General features: G+C 32.6%; 1 protein-coding gene across 2 annotated transcripts in view; it reads left to right on the top strand.

Moving 5' to 3' along the window:
- The window catches only part of LOC149999407 (putative ATP-dependent RNA helicase DDX60), a 71008-nt gene that overhangs the window by 23676 nt on the left and 25444 nt on the right, over positions 1 to 21888 (top strand). For both annotated transcript variants that reach the window (XM_090288832.1, XM_090288830.1), the window contains exons 14-25: positions 535 to 698; positions 1148 to 1303; positions 3962 to 4111; positions 5757 to 5876; positions 6345 to 6440; positions 11228 to 11343; positions 11991 to 12130; positions 13736 to 13845; positions 13945 to 14049; positions 14644 to 14769; positions 18729 to 18856; positions 20191 to 20349. In XM_090288832.1, the coding sequence (XP_090144958.1) occupies positions 535 to 698; positions 1148 to 1303; positions 3962 to 4111; positions 5757 to 5876; positions 6345 to 6440; positions 11228 to 11343; positions 11991 to 12130; positions 13736 to 13845; positions 13945 to 14049; positions 14644 to 14769; positions 18729 to 18856; positions 20191 to 20349 (1570 nt within the window). The remainder of the gene's footprint in view (positions 1 to 534; positions 699 to 1147; positions 1304 to 3961; positions 4112 to 5756; positions 5877 to 6344; positions 6441 to 11227; positions 11344 to 11990; positions 12131 to 13735; positions 13846 to 13944; positions 14050 to 14643; positions 14770 to 18728; positions 18857 to 20190; positions 20350 to 21888) is intronic.

The following is a 21888-nucleotide window of genomic DNA, read 5'->3' as shown; positions in this document are numbered from 1 at the left end:
AATAATAAAATATGGAATGACCTTTTAAAAATGTCAATTCAGTTCATTCTCCATATTAATCCTTATGATTAATAACTTCTGCCATTATTGTATCATTTTATATAAATTAATTTATTTAATCTTAATAATAATCAGATGAGAGAGACCTATTATTAGTATCTCATTATCTATATAAAGAAAATGAAGTTTAGAGATGTAACTTTTCAGGTTCCTAAACCAAGTACAGGCAAGTTAAATTTGAATTCAGATAAATAACATTTTTTTGGTATATGTCATGAAATATATATCTCAAACAGGATCTTTTGTATTTTTATTTGCTAAAGCTGGCAATCCTACTCTAACTTGAGGTCACACTCTTAACTTCTATGCATTTGACTAATCACTATGAATTCTTCATTTTTTTATGAGTGATTCATATGAATATGCTTGCTTTTCTTATGCTGCAATAAAATTAAATCTGGCTTGGCAGTTTTATTATCAATATCTTGTGTAACTTAAGTTATACATGCCAATGTTTGTTTGTTTTTTTAACAGAAGCAGGATCCAGAGATATAAGCATAATAATTAACTTGATGAAAAGGATTCACATAATCAATGAAAAATATTCAGAACTATTACAAAATACACATCGGCAAAAATTAGCCAAATATCTAAAATATATTGGATTTGACAATTTGGCACACTTATTATGTCCTCAGGTAGAATTCTTTGGTTAAAATAAATTGTACAATGATGTGTACTTATTATATAGATCCTTATAAGAATTTTTTTTTTTTTTTTTTACTAACGATGCCGTTTTAAGATTAGGAAAGAGTCCTTTCACTGAAACAAAATTTCAGTGTGTGTGTGGGTTGGGGTTGTTCATATTTAACAACTATCAAAGGTTACACTGAATTATAATTAAGAGATTAATTTCATATTACATTTTAATTATATTCTATGGAACATAGCATTGCACATAAAACAGTATTTAAAAATTATAGTGGAGATGTAGTATCTATTATCTTATTCTCCATTGTTAACTCTGAACAATTGTGAAACACAAAATGGTAATCTTGTTGAAACAAACTACAACATGATTGATAATATTTTTTGCCCAGGTTTAAAATTGAAAGTATGAACATCTAACCTGTAATACTTATTTTAGGTCCAGGAATCCAGTAATGAGAAGGATATTTCTAAATATTCAGTTCATCTGGGAGCAGCTCGGTTTCAGTTAACATATATGGGCCCCTACTTATTTCGAGAAGAAAGAAGTGATCCAGATCCCAGAGTGCATCATTTTATACCAGACACCTGGCAGGTATGTACTGAAAAAGTCTGCATCCTGGAAAAGCCAAGAAACTTGATGGAAGAAATTGGTTCAGATCTCACTGTGCAACATATTTTGGATGAGTAAGTCATTATAGAATGCAACATAAAGACAATGAGAGACTTCCGGCCAAGATGGAAGCTTAGACAAACATGCTGGGTCTCCCACCAAAACTAAGAAGGAATACAACTACCTCAAAACTAGAGATAACCAGAAGTTCCAGAAAATCAAGCTGCATGGAAGTCCAACAAACAAGGATATAAAGAAGAAATATTCATCCACACAGGAACCCAATATTTTCTTCTGTGCCTGGGGCCTCAACCAACATAAATCCATCTCTTCCAGGGCAACAGCTAGAGAGGCACCAGGCCCATATGGAAGTGGGAGAAGTGCCTGGAAAAGGGGCAAGTGCTGAGCGAGTGTCATTGTTCCCCTCCTCCCCACACAGCGCCACAATGTGGTGAACTGGCTTGCCCTGTACTGATGAATCCCTAAGGCTCCACCTCTTACAACGTAACAGGAACAACAGCTCTACCTAAGACACAGCGGCAAACAAACACAGGAGCCTGTCAAGATAAGGACAAAGAGAAGTATGGTTGAAAAGAGGGAACTGATCAAGATTCCAGTAGGAGAACTAAGCAACAAGGAGACAGCCAACCTAACAGATGAGGAGATAGCCAATTTAACAGATGCAGAATTCAAAACACTGGTGATAAAGATGCTCACAGGCTTGAAAGATATGCTTGAGTATGGCAAATGCATAAGGGAATAAGGGAAGAAGTGAAGGCTATGTTAAGTGAAACGAAGGAAAATCCACACAAAACCAATGATGAAGGGAAGGAAACCGGAGTTCAAATCAATGATTTGGAACATAAGAAAGAAAAAAACAGTCAACCATCACAGGATGAGGAAACAAGAACTGAAAAAAATGAGGTGAGGCTTAGGATCCTCTGGGACAACTTTAAACATGCCAACATCCAAATCATAGGGGTGTCAGAAGGAGAAGAGGAAGAGCAAGAAATTGAAAATTTATGTGAAAAAATAATGGAGGAAAACTTCCCAAATTTGGCGAAGGAACTAGACATACAAGTCCAAGAAGCACAGAGAGTCCCAAGCAAACTAGACTCAAAGAAGACCACACCAACACACATCAAAATTAAAATGCCAAAAGTGAAGATAAAGAGAGAATCTTAAAAACAGCAAGAGAAAAGTGGAGAGTTACCTACAAAGGGGTGCCTATAAGACTGTCAGCTGATTTCTCAAAACAAACTGCAGGCAAGAAGGAACTGGCAAGCAGTATTCAATATGATGAAAAGCAAGGACCTACAACCAAGATTACTCTATCCAGCAAAGCTTTCATTTAGAATGGAAGGGTAGATGAGGTGCTTCCTAGACAAGGTAAAGCTAAAGGAATTCATCATCACCAAGCCATTATTATATGAAATGTTAAAGGAACTTATTTAAGAAAAAGAAGATCAAAACTATGAACACTAAAATGACAACAAACTCACAACTATCAACTGAATCTAAAAAATAAAAACAAAATTCAACTAAGCAAACCAGAATAGGAACAGAATCATAAGTATGGGGATGATTTGGAGGGCTATCAGCTGGGAGGGGGGAGGGGGAGAAATGGGGAAATGGTGCAGGGATTAAGAATCATAATTGGTTGATACAAAACAGACAGGGTGAAGTTAAGAATTATATAGGAAAGGATGAAGCCAAAGAGCTTATATGCACAATCCATGGACATGAACTAAGGGGGGTGGGATTGCTGGAGGGAAGGAGGGTACTGGGTAGAGGGGAACAAAGGGAAAAAAAATGGAACTACTGTAACAACATGATCAATAAAATATACTTAAAAAAAGACAATAAAAATAAATTATGTCTTTACCAAGGACATAATGGAATAAAGAAAAGTTAATTGGAATTTAAAAAAAAAATGGTTCTGTTAAGTGATAGAGCCTGGATTAAGAATTAAACTAATTCTACTTAGACTGCTCCTAATGATTATACTATGTAATTTTTATCCACATTAATTTAATTTCAAAATGTAGTGCTTGATTTTTAATGATATATACTTGGCAAGAGTTTACTGTTGTTTGAAAGTAGTAATGCTTTCAGATTGTCCCACTGTTTAGAAGCAGTCATTCAAAATACATAGTGATAAGTAATGATAAATATATAGCCTATTACATATGTGCATGTTTTATATTTTTTAAAACTGCCATTTTCTACACTGTATTTATTTGTTGACCCTATATTTATAAACAGAAAATGGCAACTTTAAAGAACAGTAGATTTTGGTAATTTTGATTTTAGTCTACGTTTCTCCAACTCAAGCTAAAAAAAATGCAGAGAGCTGGGCTATATGATAACCTGGGCAGACCCCTCTGTGATGATGTCTGTTTACTTGGATATTTTTATCCACATTTAAGTGAAGAATTTTTTAGTAGAAAGTATGATGTGAATTGAGTTATATCCAAATAACATAAAATGACGATTCCCTGAACTACCTGCCATCTGGAACACTAACCACTGTGTCTCAGAAGAAACTGTGAATACTAATTTGCTGTCAAGTTGCCTTTAAATTAAAATTTGACACTAAATATGTACTTTCAAAATGAAATGTGATTTCTTTTTATCTAGAGAGAACTTCTCGATGTCGTAGATAATAACGAATCTGCTGTAATTGTTGCCCCGACTTCATCAGGGAAAACCTATGCTTCCTACTACTGCATGGAGAAAGTGCTGAGAGAGAGCGATGAAGGGGTGGTTGTGTATGTTGCTCCAACAAAGGTATTGTGTCCATAGGACATTATCTATATTACGGTAATTTTTCTCAACTGTAGTTGTGCCCTTAATCATAGCGCGGTACCGGAGTGTACAGGTCCCAGCATTGCAGTCATGGATGTGCGTGCTTTTGTGCTGTGTGATCTTGAGCCAGTTTCTTACCTTAGTTTCTGTACCGGTAAAAAGAGGATGATAATGCTTGCCTTGTACGGTAGTCCCCATTCATGCATGATATTGCTTCCCATGGTTTTTGTTGTCCACGGTTAACCGTAGCCCAAAAGTATTAAATGGAAAATTCCAGAAATAAACAGTTCATAAGTGTTAAATTGTGTGCTGTTCTGAGTAGCATGATGAAATTTTGTGCCAACCCCTTCTGTCCTGCCCAGGACCCAAATCATTCCTTTTCCAGTGTCTCCATGCTGTATGCATTCCCCACCCATTCATCACTTAGCAGCCCTCTTGGTTATCAGATTAACTGTCATGATATTGCAGTGCTTGTGTTCAAGTAACATTATTTTACCAAATAATGGCCCCAAAGTGCAAAATTAGAGGTGCTGGAAATTCGGATATTTCAAGGAGAAGCCATGACGTGCTTTAAGTGAAATGGTATGTATGTATAGGAGAGAACATGGTATTGTATGTAAGGTTCATTACTATCCATGGTTTCTGGCATCCGTGGGGAGTGTCAGAAAATATACTCCGTGGCTAAGGGGGGACTGCTCTACTTTAATTCTAAGCATTGAGATGATGTATGTAAAGCATCTAATGTATTGCCTGGGTGTAAACATTAACCAATAAGTGGTACACTTCATCCTATTTTTTGTTCATTTTATTGCTTAAACCCCCTTAGGTCCAGCAGTTGTTAAAAATCAGAATTTAACACTTTTGAGAATTTTGCTAAAAGAAAACATTTGATTCTGTGCCAGGGTTAAGATAGTATAGACAAGTTCACAAGAGACAGTAGGAGAGGGAGAAGCAGCCATTCTCATTTTGCCTTCCTGCTCTGAGGAATCGCCCCTGATTATTGCAAGTGCTATAGGCTTCTTTATTTATAGCATCCTGTATAAAACAAAGTCAAGAGGTTCTTAGCTAAATCAGGATTTTTCTCTTTACCTGAAAGGGATTTAGAGTATTTCTTCCTCTGTCTTTCCTAGGAGAATACTTAATTTCAGGCCTTAAAGAGGCACTGAAAGAAGAAATTCAGAATGCTAGAGTTGCAGGACTCATCTCTCATGTCACCCCCCCCCCCCCCCCCCCCGCTTTACATTTGAGAAAACCGAGGAATTGTGAAGTTAAGTAATGTGCCAATACTGGAGAACCCAATAGATTTTTGAATAAAAAATCATCACATGATTTCACCTGTATAAATAGGTATCACATTTATGTGACATAGATTGTTGTTTATTGTTTTTAGCCATCACATTAATAAGCAATGTAATATATTAAACATTAAGGAAAACTTCAAAATTAAATTAGTAGGAAGCATTTAGTGCAAGTAGTTCTTTTGTTAAGAAACAGTTACATAAAATAAAATCGGTACTGTACTTTTTTGCATGTAAATTTGTTCCAGAATTTATTTTTTTACTTTAAACAATTTTTTCAGTGTTGTCATTAATTACTGACTTGCAGATTATGTCTTTTATGATTTAAGGCTCTTGTTAATCAAGTGGTAGGAACTGTCTACAGTTTATTTACCAAAGCACTGCCCAAAGGATTAACGGTGTGTGGAGTTTTTACACGAGATTACCGTCATGACACCTTGAATTGTCAGGTATGTCATAAACATGAGCAAATAATAAATAATGATGCCTATTTAGGCACTTAGGTAGGCACTTCAAAGTTTTAATGTACTATAAAGTAAATTCACAATTGCCCTTAGAAATATATTTACATTTTAACATTGTTCATATTATTTTTTATTTAATAATTTGATTAAGTTTCAAAAAATTATATTTTCTATACAAAATAAAATACTTTTTCAACACGAGAAAGTAGTTCCTTCAATGGTAATGGTTTCAAATTGTGATGCTTTAATATCCCCAGTGTATGAAGTGGGAAAATGTTTCTTAATGAAATCAGTTTAACGTTTTTTGATACATTTGTTACACAAATTTGTTCTACTTTTTCACAAATGAGATTGAACATACTGTGTCATTTAACATATTTTATTGATGTTTAAAAGTTAAAGCTTGAGATTTAAAAAAAATTAAGTTAATGCTTTTCTATTATTTTAAAACAGATATTGGTGACAGTGCCTCAATGTTTGGAAATACTCTTGCTATCACCTCGTAATCAAAAGTGGGTGAAAAGGATGAGATATGTCATATTTGATGAGGTATGCTACCTTTCATTACTATTATTTCGCTAAACATTTTTATGTACATAAAATATGCAGCTATGTATTTAGTAAAGATGGCAACCATATGGATAGTTTTTAAAAGAAATATTCACTTTATGGAAGGGATAGACTGACCGTGCTGGTGGTAAGAGATAGATCTGGAAGGAATTAAAATGGGAAAATGAAAAAGAAAATCTAGAATAAAAGTGATAAAAGCAGAGGAAAAGTATCTCAGAAATCATTGGACACACCAATGACATTAGCAATAGACATTTTTTTCTTTAAGCCATAGACTTTTATCCCACTGAACCAACTATCTTTATTTTATTTTATTTTTAATTCTTTTACCTTCACCTGAGGACATCCTTATTGATTTTAAGGAGAGGGGAAGGGACGGAGAAAGAGAGGGAAAGAAACATCAATAGGTTGCCCCTTGTACGTGCCCAGCCTGGAAACCAACCCACAACCTAGGTACATGTCCTGACCAGGAATCGAACACAAGACCTTTCAGCTTATGGGATAGATGTTCCAACCAAACTGGGCCTCAAAGGCCAGAGGTGAATTCACTATCTTTTAATAGATACTTTCTTATTACCTTTACTCGTTGCATTAATGGCTAAAATTATTCATGTCACTCTATTGCCTGTTTAAAAGTGCCTCATACTGCTAGACAGCATTTATTTGATGGAAGGGATATCAGGAAGGAAATAAAAACAAAATACAAATAAGCAAACAAAATAAGTAAACAAACTAAAATAAATAAAATAGACAGGCTGCAAGTTTAAGAAGATGACATAATTTGAACATGTATTCTTTGTTATTTTCATGTATGCATTCTTTTCTAATACATTAATATATTGAAGTTTATACATTAACCTTAACATACTGCTTTAGCACATTTGAAAATTATATTTGTTATCATTCAGTTTAAAATATCTTTTAATTGCCATCATGATCTAGTTTTTGGTTCATTGGTTAAATAAAAATTATATTTCTTAATTTCCAAATATACTTTTTGGTTTGTATTTCTAGAATAGTTACATCAAGGCCAAGAATATATCTTTATATTTTTTATCCTTTGAAATTCAAATTGATAAATAATTTTCATATCAGCAACACATATTGAGAAAATAAGATAACCATTTTAATAGCATTTGTAATATTACAAAATATATAGAGTAGTTTGAAATACAATTTTTAAAAATGTACAGGGTTTTTATATAGAAAGTGTTAAACTTTACTAAGTTATATTTAATAAGATTTTTTAAGAGAATAAAATAAATAGAGATAGTCCATGTTTTTACATTGGAAAATTCAATATTACGATTATAATTATGATAGATCATTTTGGATACAAATAGGTCATTTTGGACAATTAGGAACTCCAGATTGTCCTATAGAGTCAGTGTAAGCACAATAAAAACTCAGATTTTTTTCTGTCCTTTCATGGTATTTGTGTATAAGTGTGTGCATGTGTGTGTATGTGCACATTTGCATATTGGGAGGGGGAACTGATTACCAGATTCTGAAATTTACATGGCAATGCAAAAGGCAAAAAGTAGCCAAGATGCATTTGGAAAAGAAGATTAAAGTAAGCAGAAAGATGCATTTGAAAAATAAAATCAAGGTGGACAAACTTCCTCTTTTAAGTATCAGGATTTATTGTAGATCAGTGGTAACGAAGTGATGATGTCTTTTGAAACAAGGATAAACATATAGGCAAATGGACCAAAGAACCCAGAAATAGAATCATGTATAGACCTTTTATTTAAGAAAAAAAGTGGCACTGGGAACAGTATTGGAAAAACTGGGAATCCATATGGAGATAAAAAAAATTAGATCACTTCCTCACATCATACACAAAACCAATTTCAAATGGCTTAAACATAGAAATGTCAAAGGCAAATTGATGAAACTTTTGACTATATTATCTGAAGAGAATATCTTTATTATTTAGGAGTAGATAAAGACCTCTTAAACTTGAAAAGTACAAACTATAAAAAATAGATTAACCACTTTAACTGCGTTAAACCAACAAATTTTATTCATTAAAATATATCATTGAGAGAATGAAATTATAAGTCGCTGAATGGGAGGTATTTGTAACTTACAGTTGGACAAAAAGCTATCATTCAAAATATATAAGGATTTCTTTAAAATATTAAGAGGAAAAGAACTCACAAAAGGAGATTTCCAAATGTCAAATATACCCCTGAAAAGGAACTTAACTAAAATGCAGATGATGCTTTTTTGAATTGTACATACTTAAAATGTGTGTGGCTTTGTGAACCAATGTAACCCCAATAAATTACATTAAAAAACATAGTTACATTAAAATCACAATAAAGAAGTCTAATCAAGGAACTTGTATAAAGGACCCATGGACATGGACAACAGGATGGGGATTGTCTGTGGGAGTGGAAGGAGGGGTGGGCAAGGCAGTGAAGATCAACAGGGGAAAAACAGGGACAACTGTAAAAGAATGACAATTAAAAAGGCAAAATAAAATAAAATAAAATATAGAAAAATCCCAGAAAAAAATCACAATAAAACACACAAACCAAACAGTAAAGTTTAGAATCTGGCTGTGTTGAGTGTTGCAGAAGTGAAGCAATGGAAAGACTCATACACTTTGGAAATTGTCTTGACAAAATTTAATGAATATGACAATAGTTCATGAACAGGAATTCCAATTATAGTTATATACCTGAGGACTGGAAAAATATATTTAAGATCTTCAAAAACAAGACAATTTAAGAACTCCCACACCTGCGGACCAGGAAACATACAAAATGTTTAGAGTAGCAACTCCAATGTCCACTAGTGTGGAAATAATAAAATGGGGTATATTTATACAATAGAATACACAGAACAATAAAAATAAACATATAAAAATAATCTTAAAATCATAATATTGAGTAAAGGAAGCTAGACACAAAAGGACACATGCTATAATTTCAAATTACAAAACCTTACAAAACTGACAAAATCAGCTTATGTTTGTGAGCACACACATATTCATATATAAAGACATACAATGAAAACCAAGTCATAATTAAAAACAACAGCAGCATAGTAACTATCGAAGGAGTTTGTTATAACATGGACTTCTGAGAGACTGGAAATATTTGTCTTGGTTTATAATATTTGTCATTGGTTTGCCTCAATGAGTTAATCTGAATAATACTTTGTTAATATAAAAACCTATTTTACACAATTTATTGAATGTCATATTTCACAATAAATCAGGTTAAAAAGGGCTACAAAGATTGAATAGATAAAAATAATTTTACATATTGCTATACATAAAGTTCTAATAGCTACCATTATTTCAATGTTTACTGTGGATATTTATTCTAAACAAGTTCTAGCTATAATGCCATTTACTCTTCAGAAAAACCCAATAAAGTAATTACTATTTTTATTGCCACTGATTTGAGGCAAACAGATTAACTTTCCTGAATTCACCCCACATTAAGTGCAGAGTGAAGATTAGAACGCAGGGAAACCTGCTTCCATTTTCTGTGCTTTAAATGCTATATACTGCTTTCCTGTGCTGTAATGCAGCACAGAGATACAGAGGTATCTGTACATGTAAAAAGATGAAATTAAATGTCCTCTAATATAACAATGAAGGAAAAAGCTGAAAAGTGTTCATTTTAAATCTTATCTTTTGCATCTTGAGTTAAAACTAAAAGGAATGCTTCTTACCAAATCTTACTTTGTTACAATTTCCATATTCATCTCTGATTTATTGGTATTTCAAACACACACACTTTATTTATTAAAATGACATTGTTATCAATATATTTCTGATGTCATTTACATATTTTTCTTTTTGGTCTCTCTGTATCTTGACTAAACATTTTTAAAAGGTTTTCTTTACCTCTCCACAGTGCCTGCTTCATAGTGGATAAGTACTTCATGAAGGATAAAGGCTTCAGTAAAAATCAGAAATAAAGTATAGACAAGACTTTTGAAATAGAGTTGGTTTTAATCTCTTGTATTAATTCTATAAAATATAGGCTATAATATACATAAGGATCTAATTTTACTAAATGAAAGTTTATTGTTGGCTGGGAATCTTACAGATATTGATTAAAATCAACTCTTTTAAAGTTGTTCTGGGTTTCATATATTATTATTAATTGCCCATATCATTGTGGCAAACTAGTGATGAATTGGCTAATAATCACTGCTCTTATCTTATCTCCATTTATAGTCAGAGGACCAGGCTTTCTCTAGATTTCTAAGTAGGACAAAATAAGTGCCCTGTGTGTATTTATAGACTGAAACCTGGAAAACTTTATTTACTTCAAATTAATTTGTTTCATAAACATTTTTATATGCATTTCAGTGATAAGATTAGTCACACAAATAAATGTTTTATTTTTATAGAGATTTTTCTTCATCTTATCTTTCTGTGGGAATCACTATAATTTAGCCAGTATTTCATTTGTAAACAAGACTTACATAGTGCATTCTTTAGCTCAGTTTGTTCTTGCTTATGAGTATTATTTACATGGTATATAATAATCTTTTTCACAGTCCCAATATAATCATGCATAATAGAGTAAGTCATCTCTCAATACGTTATTCTCAAACCCAGTTTAATTCTTCTCAAAATCATGTTGGGATTCTTTGACCAACTTTATCAGGAGAGAATGAACATTACTGAATGTGAAGAGAGATATAAATGATAAGTTCTGCTAGTATAATCTATTAATATTTTAGAAAAAAAGTATAACCGATCTTATATGTTTTCTATTTAACCACATTGCCAGGTACACTGTCTTGGGGGAGAAATTGGAGCAGAAGTTTGGGAACATCTTCTTGTTATGATTCGGTGTCCCTTTCTGGCACTTTCTGCTACTATCAGTAATCCTGAACACCTCACCGAGTAAGCCTGAGTTTTGCATTCATTGTAATTGCTATTTGTGATGATGATGATGATGATGATGATGATGATGATAATAATGATAATAATTAATTATCCAGTAGATTTTTAAAGCATAACCTCTAAAAACAAACAAAAAAAAATCTCTTCAAGTTAAGACTCATTTTCTTTAAATTTTGTTATACTTAACTAGAAAACATGTGCTCCCATTCTTTGACTAGATGTAATTTACTTACCTGGTTCTTCAAGAACTTTGTGTGAGAGTTATTTAATTTTTCTGTTTATAAATTGATAGATTCCCAGAGAACAGCATAAGGCAATTTAGAACTATCCTTCCAATATACTATGTACACTACATTCCTATGCAAAATAAACATGTTTTCACAATGAGTCAACACATACAGCAGAAATGAATATAACCATTTTTATTGCAACAATGAATTTCATAAGTAACCTCAAAGTATCAGTTCTTGGCAATTGCATGAAAATGAGAACTGATTAAACTATGTGAATATAAATATAGTTTTAGTATGTATAAAGTTCAAAGAAAATTTTGTTCTCGGAATCAATTTTAATGATTTTTCTTAGAAAAATGATATTATAGTTTATTTTTTCTGTGGTAATAATACCTTTCTTTTTTAAATAACTAGATGGTTGGTGATAATTAAAAGGTACTGGCAACATGTTGAAAGCACAGTGGAAAATTCTGATCCATCGCAAAATGCCTTGAAAGTTGCAAAGAAACAGCAAAAAAAAAGAGTAGAAAAGCCATCACACAGAGTTAGACTGGGTATGACTGTCTTAACGTAGAGAAGGGGAGCGCTTTGTGCTTGTAATATATTAGGACATCTTATACATGTAAATCAATTTGATTCTTACTGCAACAAAATCAATTTTGTTTTAATATACAAGGGAAATTAAATAAGAATATTAGATTTAGGAGATTGACATGCTGAAGTGCATACAGCTATAGCAAGTGGTGGATCTAATAATCCTTATGATCAAACTCTTTGCAAAGATTATCTATTTTGAAACAATGTGAATTCTTGCATTATTATTCAGTGTGGTTTAAGACAGAATGGTAACACAGATAAATGTTTCACTCCCTATTTTGTAAGAAAAAAATTAAAAACAAAAACATTTCTAGAGGGCAGCTCCATTTTGTTTTGCTGAAAAATCATTGTTTCAAAATATCCTGTTTCACTGTGGTCTAATTCTGTGCTATCATTCTGTTCTCATACCACAGTAGTCTTTCTCTTCATGAATTTTCTTGACATTTGGGTTATTCATTATTTCTCAAAACTTGCCTTTGCTTTTTAAATTCCTTTTTCTGGAATAACCTTTCATCTGCACTTGACCAAATTTTATCTATTCATTATTTAAGATAAATTGTCTGGATGCACAGCTCAAATACAACCTAATTCTTTCATTTCAAGTCCCATAGTATGTCCTGCATTATGACATTTCCTACTATCTATTGTAACTACTTTTATATGTCTTATTTGCCTTGGAAAACACTACACATTTTAAGCATATATGTAGATATATTTAAGTAAGTATATAATATAAAATGTATTATATGTAAAAAATATTGTTTTTAATCCATATCATGGTGTCTTTTATTTTATATGTACTCTCCATATTTTATGATTGAATTAATGAATGTTGTTTTATGCTATATACTTGTGACTGTTTATATATGAATTCTGTGGAGTAGTATAAAATTATATATTTTTCTGGCTACTTTTCAGCTGCAAGCTGCAGATACCCATATGTGCCACTCATACTTTCACTTAACAGAAGTTAAAATACCTGCTGTGTGCCAGGTCCCATTATTGTCCCTAGAATTACAGTAGGAGAGAAACATTCTGCTTTTCTAGAGCTTAAATTTTAATGTGGACATTGATTAAACAAAATGAATAGTAAATAAAATAAAAGTAAAATAAAATAAGAAACATGCTAGGTAGTGGTAAGTGCTAAGAAAAAAAAATAAAGCCAAGTGTTATAGTAATAAAGATATTTAGACTATTAGCTTTTTAAAGATAGATAATATAATAATAATAGTAATAGTGATAGCCAATGTTTCTCATTAATTGTATGTCTATATAGTTATTTATTTATCTCATGCCCCATTACACAAAGGCATGCTTTACAAGAATACATAGAGAAATAAGTTACTGAGAAATGGTGATATAATACAATAGATGATTAGACCAGGAAGAAAAGTAAAGCACTGATAGGCACTGAATCCTCTTTCAAGGTTCCTCCCAATGTTTCTAACATTTTATTGGCGATGGGCTTATGCATAGGTCTTTCTAGGCCTGTAAAATCATAATCGGGTCATTGTTTTGAAAGCAAACAAATCTTAATGATCATTTCCATCCTATGATTACAGTATGGTACAAAGAGCGTTACAATGACCTGGAAAAGTATGTGTGTTCCCTAAAGGATAATGACTTTATCATTGAACATTATCACCCATGTGCTGCACTTACAGTCAATCATGTAAGTATAAACCAGTTTGGAAAATGAATATGTATCCAGATTGTTAAAAATCTGTAGCTGGAATAGAAAATTAATAATTTTGTTTTTTATGGTTTTTAGATAAAGAAATATGGAATCCCTTTAGATCTTGGATTTTCTCCACGGGAAAGCATACTGCTATATAATGCAATGGTACATGTTTGGCCAGAATGGACAAGAAAGCAGGTGTGTAAATATACACACTCTATGGCTGATATCTTAGTTCTTTGGCTACGGCAGTCCATTAATAATGAGCAAATTTATGAATGGTATTTATTCTAGTATAGATAAAGGCAGCATGTTTTATTGTTAAGAATTTAAACTCCAGAGCCACAATGCTCCAGAATTGAGCAAATTGGTTCTATTTTTTTCTGTTATCCATATTTTTCTCTACCCCTCCAAAAATATCTACTTCATTGAGTTATTATGAAGATTAACTAAATTGTGATTTGTGAAATGCTTAGAGTAGTGCCTTGCCATGGTAAAAAGAAAAAAAACATGTATTTTTAAAATAAACATTTTAGAAATTTTTATTTCTTTTATTTCTAAAGCTAACTACAGTATTTAAAAAACATGTATGTGTTGGTATGTTCTAATGAAAAGACTACTAAGCAACTGTTACATGGAGAACAGAACTGTCAGCCTACATGCAGTTAACTCTAACTGAATGTGGATGAGTATTGACTCCTTGAGAGATTTCCTTCATAAGGTGTATATGGAAAACTTTAGAAAGGATGATGACTTCATTTTTCTTGGTATTTGTGGGTCTTCATTTTCAAGGAGTTAGAACCTGAAGAATTCAGCTGCTTCAAAAATAAAATAGTCATTATGAGGGCAGATGCCAAAAAATATGAAGAGGAACTGAAAAAGGAAGTGATTCGTTGGATTCAGCTGGAACCAAGCAAGGTACTGGATTAAAACCATTTAGGGTTTCTTTAAATTTAATATTAATAAGAAATGGATCTGACTTCATTTAGGGTCAGGAGAATCATCCATAAAGCTCTCAAGCATTTGAAGGTGAATACCTCATTGCCCGGCTTTGCTATTCTAGCTTAAATTTAGTTAGCTAGATGTGGAAAAATGCAACGAAACATTACTTGAGCTCCAGTTTGGACAACACACACATACTAGTAACATGTATTCCCTGAATCTCAAGTTGGGCTATTGCTTTTCATGGACAGGACTTCTTTGATTTCTGACACAACTGGGTCATTTTTCTGATTTTCTTCCCCAGTATTTTTCCAAGGAAGATTGTTTGTTTGTTTACTTATGTGAATAGATAACTGCCTAGTTTCTTTCTATTGCCAACAAACTGAGAAGATAAAAGAAATTATAAGTATTATTTAATTCATCTTACTTAATATAAGTTCTATTCTTTGCTTTTTTGTCATGACAAAATCCTGATGATGCTTTACTTCCTGAAAGTGGGTACTACAGTATTTCAATGCAAAGGCAGTGGCACACATCCATAGGTATCCCAGACTGATTCACCAGGCTACAGAACACGGTCAGCCTCGTTTACATATACTGACGTGTAATATCAAACAATCTTCACAACTCGGGGCCAAAGTCATGGTTAACATGTGATTAGTTCTTAAGCAGCATGGTTCAGGTAATAGAAGCGAAATTTTAATCCATCCCTATTTTCTGCCCTCTTTTTCCACATTAAAAGGAACCCATGGTTTTTTGTTTTTATTTTTAAATTTTAATTGCACAGACTACCTGATCTGCCAGTCTGAAAACCACTAAATGTCAAGAATTGCTATTATATTAAATAGAGATTTTCAACACTAGCTGTTTATTTAAAAAATGCAGCTTATTAAAAATTCTGATTTGATTGGCCTTTTGTGAGGCTGGTACACTGGAATTTTAAAGCCAAATCCTATGAAATTTTAATGTGCAGACAGAGTTGAAAATCTTTGGTCTATCATTGCTGTTATCTGGCTTTAACACACTGGGATATATAGATACCAGCCTAGATCAAACTTAATTTACTTAGTCCCCTTGACTTACTATATTTTAGGAGGTGGCAAATCTCTAAGCTCTAATTAGTTCCATCCAATATTCTTTCCAGTAGGCACAAGTCATATATTCCTTTCCCTTACAGCTTATGACATGCCTTGTAGCAATAAGCTGTGCCATTCCTAATGTGAAATCCTCTTCTCATCTATTGTATCTTGTATAGAAATTTGTGTTGGACATTTTATATTCTTTTCACCTAACATTTTAGTTTTAAACATTTATTCTCTTAATTTTTAAATTTTAGATATTTCATTAAAAATATTATTTTTATACCAGTAGAGTAAATATATAGAATATTGATTGAATGAACAAATGAGGATAAAATGATCTCTTAAATTTATTTTTTTACCATATATTCTCTGGTATAGTAATCTAAATTTTGCTTTTAGTTGGTATTTATGTGGCTAGCTTTTTCTCTTGCTATACCATAATATTTTTACTCTATATTATTTCTCATTAGAAGACTGGTTATAAATATTTCCTAGATAAACTTAAGTTGTTTTGATTTTTTAGTTATATCATTTCTTTGTGGTTTGATATGGCTTTGATTAATGTTATAATTTTACACTGATGAGGATATCAACACATTTTCCAGTTATGAATTGAGATACCTCTCAGCAGATATTTAACAAGTCCTAATTGACATCAGTCTTAGAGTTGGTAACAATCTTTTTTCTTGTGTTGGCATCTATAATGATTTCTTGTTTATCTGAATTTCATGGAAGTCTGTTTAGAAAGTCTGTTTTACTGTATTCAGGAAAAATTTTCATTGTAAATCTCATGTTTCAAAATTTCTTTAAAATTTTTTTTTCTTTTGTATTTTTTTTCTACTTTAGTTGATTTTTTAAAAATCCATATATTTTCTTCTTTTGGCTCTCTTGGCACTGAATCTATTTATTTATATTTTTCAGAACTTCTTATTCTGAGGTTATTTTTCTACTTCCAAGTCCTTATCAGCTAATTTCAACATCTTTATAATCTTTTATGTTTTTCTGGGATAATTTTCTTTCCTCTTGAGAAGGGGTCATATTTCCCTTTTTCCTTATATGTTGATATTTTGGAGGATATTCTATTGTGGGAATTCTGTATTCTGTTATAGTACTCTGAATATTTTTCTTTTAAATTTTATTTTAGAAGGCAATTATAACTTAAATTCAAATTACAAACCCTGTCTTCTGAGTGACAGGTGAAATGTCCATTCTTCCATCCTTAGTTGGGCTGTGTGGAGTTTGTCTTGCCCATGCGTAAGTCAATAGACAAATTTGGGCTTAGTTTATTCACAGGTTTTAGGAATTTTTGTAGCTCTCCTTTTCCGGAACTCTCCCCTCACTTTAGTGGCTATTGTTCTTAGCTGGATTTTTTGTTTCTTTAGACAAAAGATTGCAGGACAGGGGTGGGAAAGAGTTTGTCAACATTGTGGCTTTGCTACACCTCCCCAGATTAAAAGCCAGGAAGCTGTGTTTTTCCACTCCTGTTGTTCCCGTTCCCGTATACTCTCCTCCAGAACCTGTCTGCTTCTGTTTCACTTTTTGGGTCATTGGTTGTATTTTTCCCCAAAGTGACCATTGTTACCTGTAAGAGGGTGGGGTCCAGTAAGAACTCATTCACCTGGAACGGAAGCAGAACTCCTGCTTTTCTTTTTGTTCTGAGAATTCCTCTCACACTCCTGAAGGAGAATTTGTGTCATACTATATTGCCATAACTTTCTGGGAATTCTATTGGCACTTTTCACCTATATTGACTTATCTCCTTCTGCTCCATTTTACCTATAGTATATAGACTGTTTACTGATGAAAGCACATCTCTTTTTTTCTCCAAATATGGGGCAACAGTATCTCATAAAGAAAACAATCCTTCTCATTTAAAGGCAGAGTAAGCTTCACCACAGCAATTTTCTTCAATATTCAGCTTCCTTTACTGAAGCCAGAGCTACTGAGGCCTACTGGGAGTCCTTTTGCAGGCCATAGGCCTGGCCAGGGAAGGTTGAATCATTACCTTATAATAGTTACAGATGGCTCGAGAGGTGTTTCTTCAGGGTGAGTCAACTGCTTGAGTGGAAAAAAATGAGAGAATGGAGCAAAGCTTGTTCAGACTTTTTACAATGTATTTATTTATTATGTATAAATTTAGTCATTAAATATTGACAAAAAACATAAGAAAACATGCTATACATAATTTTGAAAATTGGAAGAGTTCCCCTAGTGTTTTATTACTCTGTGAGCTTATATGGAACTACATACTGCTCTAATCCCAACATTTACAGGGTTTTTTTGCTTTAATAGTTGATTTGTTGTGTCTCACATGGCTGGGTTCCTAAACACTTGGTGAGTTAGATGAATTCTTCTCATAATTGTATTTGTTCGCATTTCTTAGTTTTCCCAGGACACCCGTGGTTTGCCCCTCTTGTTTTTAGCTTCTGCAATCTTTCACTCTTAACATTAATTTAATGATCAATTTGGACAAATACATGATATCTGATATGTATTTGTAGAATTTTGAGCAATTTTGACACTTTATGTTAAAGTCTTACCATACCCTGTGTTTACCCTATTAATAACCAATATCAATTTGTGACAATCTATATCCCCTTCCATAAACACCGTGCCATGATATTACATAGACGTGATTATAATTTTGTTGACTATATCATTCAAGTTTTCTTAAATTTTAATTTTACTTAAAAATGTGCATGATTTAAATATAATTTCCAACTTACTCCATGAAAATGCACTAAGCCTTACCACTTTGATTTTCAGTCTCAAATGCTAGCTGATTATATCATCTTTTCTTTACAGTCACAAATATTTAATGATTTCTCTTTTACTTATGATAATTTTATTTAGGTAAATCAGTTACTAAAGTACCTTAAGCCTCAAACATTTGACAGTGCAGAAACTGAAAAGCGAGCAATGTTTCCCCGTTTTGTAGAAATACTTAAAGAAATGAATATGCTGCCTGCAATATTCTTTTCGTAAGTAACATTTACTTAGTTTTATCTTATTATTGTATAAATTTGAAGACTTTTGAAAACAATGATTGAGGAAAGATATATATAACCTCTGATTCATATTAGTAGAATTTTAAGAAATTTTAACTCTATGTTGAAGTCACACAATATCAAGCTGGGTATAGGATGAGAGGAAGGAACTCTCATTAAATTACACTGCAGTAGAATTCTCTGGCCTATCAATTACTAGAAAAGTTCTTTATATCATCAAAGTAAGATAAGGAAAAAAAGGGTAAAATATAGTGTGCACTTGCCAAAAGAGAGCATATACAGCAACACATGCACATCACATGCACACACACACGCACACCACATGCCCACATGTGACACACATGCATACCATATGCACACATAATGGCTTTGCTTTTTATGTTCTGTGGGTTCTTTGCAAAAGTGGTTACATCTGAACTCTTCACTAAAAAGGAAAGAACTTCAGTCTGCTAGTTTCCTTTTTCTACTTTTCCCTTCAGAGCATTAAAAGAAAAATTAACTGGGGCTTAGTCGCAACATAAAATAATTAGGAATCGTATTTTCATTATACTTAAAGATTTTCCCTTTGGGGAATATTTATTCAATCTATATGGATGAAATGAGCTCACATTTAGTTCATTGCACTTTGCTTCTTGGTGCTGGGCCCAGGGCTCAGGGGTACAGAAACAATCTGTGACTTGACTGCCCTTAAGAAAATGATAGTAAGAAGAGGGGTTGTAGATGACCTTGAAACATTTAAATTCAATAGTTTAGCCAGTCACTATATAAATAGTACTTAACATTTTAGTATTTAAGGCATTCTGTGGATGGTAATAATGAATATGAAGAGATATTTGTCACCTCTGGGAATAGATGGTAAATTGTTAATTGTAAAGCATAGTCTGTCCCTCAAGGATATAACATGATATACATTTTAAATAAATGTGTGATAAAAACATTAGGTGTTTCAGAGTTTGATGGGAAGAGACAGGAATGCGTTAGAATGGTTATAGATACTTTTACAAAGGGACTGTCTCAAAGTGCAGATATTCTAGACAAGGAGAAGAGAGGAAGAAACCTAGACCAACTTATTCCATTCCATTTGAAACAAAACCAGATCTCCAAAGCAAACAAACAAATTAAAGGTAGGTGATGAATAAAACTTACATGATTATATGCATATATATATAATCTATCTCTCTCATATGTATCAGATATACCTATAAGGTATAGGAGTATACACACACACACACACACACACATATATATATATATATGATTAATACAAAGATGAAATTATTAAAAATTCTTATAAATTTTTAATTTAGATTCAACATTCATTCCGTGGAACTATCAGCTTCACGAGTTCTTACTGATTTGATAACCAAACAGAATACTCATAATGATCCAAGTTTTGAAAAAGAGAGGAAAAATTTAAACAAGAAACTAGACAAGGCAATAAAGTCTCAAAAAAGAAACTGTGCTGTGTGAGTATTTTTACTTGGGTTATGAAATTTTTAAAGTTTTAAATAAAATGTATTAGTCTTTAGCTGTTTTTATAATTCAAACTTGTTTTTATAATATGATGATTGTCAGGCTGTGTTTGCTCTGAGAAATCACCCAGAGAACAGCCTAAGATTTTACACCAGGTTTATTGAAGGAAGGGAGGGAGGTATTGGGGTTAGAGATAAGAGGAAAACTCCTGGACCAGCTGGAGAGACCGTTGGAGTCTCCTGCTTGTGTGGCTGCAGGTGTCATGTCCACACTTTTCCGAACATACATTCAGTTAGGGTGAGTTTATATATTCAGCAGGTTATTTACATCCCCCTGCTTGTACCCCACAGGGCCAGTCAATATATCATGCTAGGTCCATCACCATTTTTATTTCCTATGGGAGAAACTGGGACCATATTAATTTGTATATGGTTCATTTGCATATGTCAAAAGTCACGGTGGGCAGACCTGCTGCTGCCCTGTTCTGACAATGATATGACTTTTTTCTTTTGTATGACACATCCAGTTAATGTAATTATACTTCACTTTTGGGAAGACATCCAAAAGAGGACTTTTTGAGTATTTTACAATAATAATTATATAATAATTAGCAATAATTTTCTTCGTTGTACTAGCTTATTTCCTTTTTCTTAGATGTGCAAGTTATACATTTGTTTTTTAGAAATTACAAGTTTGCAGATTTGCTAAAAATAAATTGTATAATTGTTTACATTCATTTTTAAAAGGTACCCATTAAATATCAAACAGCTAATTAGTCAGAATAAGTTCACTAACACATTTGTCTTTTAATATAACACAGGAAATATGGTTTTTCTATTTTTATGCCCTTATTGTCTTAACACAACATATACAAATATGTAAAGAAGTGCTTCTATTTTTGTTTTGGCCTAATGTATAAATTAACCTGGAAAACATCATACATGAATTTTGTTACATAGTTTTATTTGATAGCATTTACACAATTCTCACTCTCACGCAGGATTCTTTTCTAGCATTTGCCCTTACCTAATTTTTCTGACTGCTTCAGGTATATATCCGAGATGGGGATGGTCATATAGAATAGGTTTGGATCTTAAAGAGTGACATTGCAGAGAGGATGACTGATACAGACGATGCTAATGGCCCAGCAGGCCACGCACCCTTCCTCCGTGTGCCGTTCCGCCCCAGAAGTGGCTCAGTAAGAAGTACCCAATGTATCTCAAGGCTAATCTTAGCATATCCAGAAAATGAACTACAGTATATGTTAGAAAGTAGAGGGTCTTGCAGATAAAATTTTTCTCTACTTCTTCAACTGTAAAGAATTAGCATTTGTATGCAGTTATTAGGAAAATTAAATTTTTCTATCAAATTTAATGTCAAAAGTATTGTTCTACTGGATACAAATTGATGTTCCTATCTTCCTCTCCCTTCCTCATGCTCTAAAATCAATAAATTAAAAAAATTGTTGTACATATTATTCCACTGGATATAGAAAATAAATAACATTTGGGTAGCATGAGAGATAGGAGAGG

The sequence above is a fragment of the Furipterus horrens genome, unplaced genomic scaffold, assembly GCF_987537825.1.
Source record: "Furipterus horrens unplaced genomic scaffold, mFurHor1.1.pri manual_scaffold_10, whole genome shotgun sequence".
Taxonomy (NCBI): domain Eukaryota; kingdom Metazoa; phylum Chordata; class Mammalia; order Chiroptera; family Furipteridae; genus Furipterus; species Furipterus horrens.
Note: the sequence above shows the minus strand (reverse complement) of the source record. Positions and strands in the feature narration are given on the sequence as shown.